Source organism: Cynoglossus semilaevis, chromosome 9 (assembly GCF_000523025.1).
Source record: "Cynoglossus semilaevis isolate Cse_v1.0 chromosome 9, Cse_v1.0, whole genome shotgun sequence".
NCBI lineage: Eukaryota > Metazoa > Chordata > Actinopteri > Pleuronectiformes > Cynoglossidae > Cynoglossus > Cynoglossus semilaevis.
Window position 1 is genome coordinate 4,306,634 of NC_024315.1, and position 2,706 is coordinate 4,309,339.

General features: G+C 45.5%; 2 protein-coding genes across 3 annotated transcripts in view; one reads left to right on the plus strand and one right to left on the minus strand.

Annotated features, from left to right (window-relative positions):
* The window catches only part of LOC103383456 (protein ELFN1-like), a 19,284-nt gene that overhangs the window by 4,017 nt on the left and 12,561 nt on the right, over positions 1–2,706 (plus strand). The gene's annotated exons all lie outside the window — the stretch shown is intronic.
* On the minus strand, positions 544–1,878 carry LOC107989001 (A-kinase anchor protein SPHKAP-like). Its single transcript, XM_017034938.1, has 2 exons — positions 1,723–1,878; positions 544–1,232 (listed from the first exon to the last, which is right to left on the minus strand). Exon 2 carries the CDS (start codon positions 1,192–1,194, stop codon positions 544–546), a length of 651 nt encoding a protein of 216 aa, XP_016890427.1. The 5' UTR covers positions 1,195–1,232; positions 1,723–1,878.

A 2,706-nucleotide genomic window follows, 5' to 3' on the forward strand; every position in this document is an offset into this window, starting at 1 on the left:
CCCCTCCTGCTCCCTCCTCCCCCTTCCCCTCTCTTTCCTTATCAATTATGGTGAGTTAATACAGAGTGAAACAGCAGTGTGTGTGTGTGTGTGTGCTGCACTGAGTGAATAAGTGGGAGGAAATGATCTCATTAATGTTTGGGGGAGGGGTCAAGGGTCAGGTTGTGTAAATAAATTGTCCTGTCAATCATATATAATCTGCATGTGTGTGTTGTTAGTGAGGAGATAAAACCACACAAGGTTGACTCAGAGTTAGAGCGCCCCCGTCAGTCGTTCAGACAAGTGGAAGTGATGTCACTAAATGACCCTGACGGTGGGTCGACCTCTACTTTGACTTTGGCTCCACCTACTGCTGTGATGAAGGTAAAGGTGGTTTGACGAGGTTTATGGAAACAGACGGAAAAACAGATTCCCACCCAGCTTCCAGATAAAATCAGAGGAGCAGGGAGAGCTGTCATGGACACACACACACACACACACACAGAGAGAGAGAGAGAGAGAGAGAGAGAGAGAGAAAACAGCATGATTATGTCAGGACCAAAGTCACATCATCTTGGAGAGAAAACAGGCTAAAATCTCATCATGGCATCTTGAAATGAGATTACCCTCTTCTTCCTCTGTCTCCTCCTCCTCCTCCGAAGCTGAGTCCATAGTGAGTTTCTCAGTCAGTTGTGGAGTGGTAATAGTTCCAATGACACTGGCAGCACATGCCAAAGCCACCTCCACATGTTTGGATGTAGAAGTGTGGGGAATATAAGCCTTTGTGTCTTTCTCTGGTAGTTCTCTGACTTCAGCTAAAGTCCCCTGGTTAGGGACATGAGACAGCTGAGTCTCTGGCCATTCTGTCCCCCCATCAGAAATGTCTGGGCTCTGGACTATGACAATCTTGGGGAGTTCAAAAGAGCAGGTGCGTTGTTTGGTCTTTGATGAGTCGGGGAAGTGTGACGGAGGACTTGTGGGGGAAACGCTGACAGCAACCTCAGAGACGAAAGAGTTCTCATCTTGAGAGAGGCGTATAAAAGCATCTTGTAGTACTGACTCAGCCAGATTGGTGGCGTAATGACCAGCTGATTCCTTAACTTGGTAGCTGAGCAGCTGTTGGCTTTCTCTTTTGACATCAACATCCTCCCTGCCCTGAGGTTGAGCCACCTGTCCCCTTTGACATGTACGTTTTACACAGTGTTTCTGTGCCATCTCCACCAGGATGTCTGCCAAGTCTCCACTCTGTGACTCTGTGGGGAAGAGAAAGAAAACACAGAGTTCTTCAAATGTCATGGGAGAAAAATACCCGTTTTACGCTTTGTTAAACTTGGTTTTGCTAAACTGTTTGTGTTAATGTTCCTTTACACTGGATTAGTTATGAGTACTAATTAACAACAGTATTGTATATACTGTAACATTATAACATGGTCACTAAAGTCCTGCATACAGTACATGACAAGGAAAAGATCTGAATGAGAAATCATAGCCAACTATTCTACGGAGGGTGGGATGTATAGATCACAGTTTTAAATGTTCAACCTTCAAATCTTAAAGACGACACCTGTTTATTCAACAGTGGCAGTCCGTCCCTGAAGTTAGCTGAAAATGTGATCTTACTTTAATTCAATCTTGTACAATCTTGCTTCATGAAATACAGTTAAAATTGGATTTTCACGTAAATTACTGCACAGTTAGTGAATATTACAGTTTAAGCAAAGGAACGTGTGAATCAAGTCTCGCCGTTTCTGAAGCCGTCGTCTTCACTGTCGTCTCCCAAATGTTCCGAAGCTGTTGTGAAGTCCTCCTCTATGGATGAGATGGAGCGATTGGTATCATCCTCCAATCGCTGCCCAGCAGCTCCACCCTGCTGATGCTGATGCTGATGCTGATGCTGATGCTCTCACATACGTGGCGTCGCGGCAGCGCTCGTCTTTAAGTCGTGTTACATTTACTTAAGATGCAAATGAAACATTAAAGAGTTCTCATCAGTTAAAGGTCCAAAGTCAATCAGACTAATGAGATCCTCTGGGAGGGAGGGTGTGTGTGTGTGTGTGTGTGTGTGTGTGTGTGTGTGTGTGTGTGTGTGTGTGTGTACGACGCCTGTCTGTCCGTCCACACTCTCTACAGTTAGCAGCCAGTGATGGTGGAATATTTGGCTCTGCTCCTTCATCTTCAAAGCCCTTTGATGTGTGCAGCCAGCTGCTGCGTATCAACAGGCCGGCAGCCAATCAGAAGCCAGCGGCTTGTTGTACTGTGGGCACTGGGCAGTTAGGATTTAGAGATAAGATTATTTTCTATTCTGAGGCGAATCAAATGGAAGAGAATTCATGATACTCTCCGTTTTACTGCCACAACTGCAGTTTTTTTACTGCAGAGATTTGTATTACTGCATAGAAATCCATCCATCCATTTTCATCCATCCATTTTCATCCATCCATTTTCATCCATCCACTTTCATCCATCTATTTTCATCCGTTATCCACGGCAGTCTCCACGACCGCCACCCAAATCACACTGCACCGTACCAGCCCCCCCTGCAGGTGGTGAGTCCACTGGGAGGTACCAACCGCCCTAACCAGGATTAGATCTAACCCAGGAGGTCAAACCTGGGGTTCCACACCACTGGCAGAGACACTGGCTCTGGACCAAAGCACCACTGCATAAAAATGTTTTGGAAATATACAGTCTGAGAAAACAGGTTTAAAATCAATGCTATAACAATGC

Bases quoted from the DNA above. Each gene is read 5' to 3' on its own strand.
- LOC107989001 (XM_017034938.1), bottom strand. From the start codon at position 1,194: ATGGCACAGAAACACTGTGTAAAACGTACATGTCAAAGGGGACAGGTG.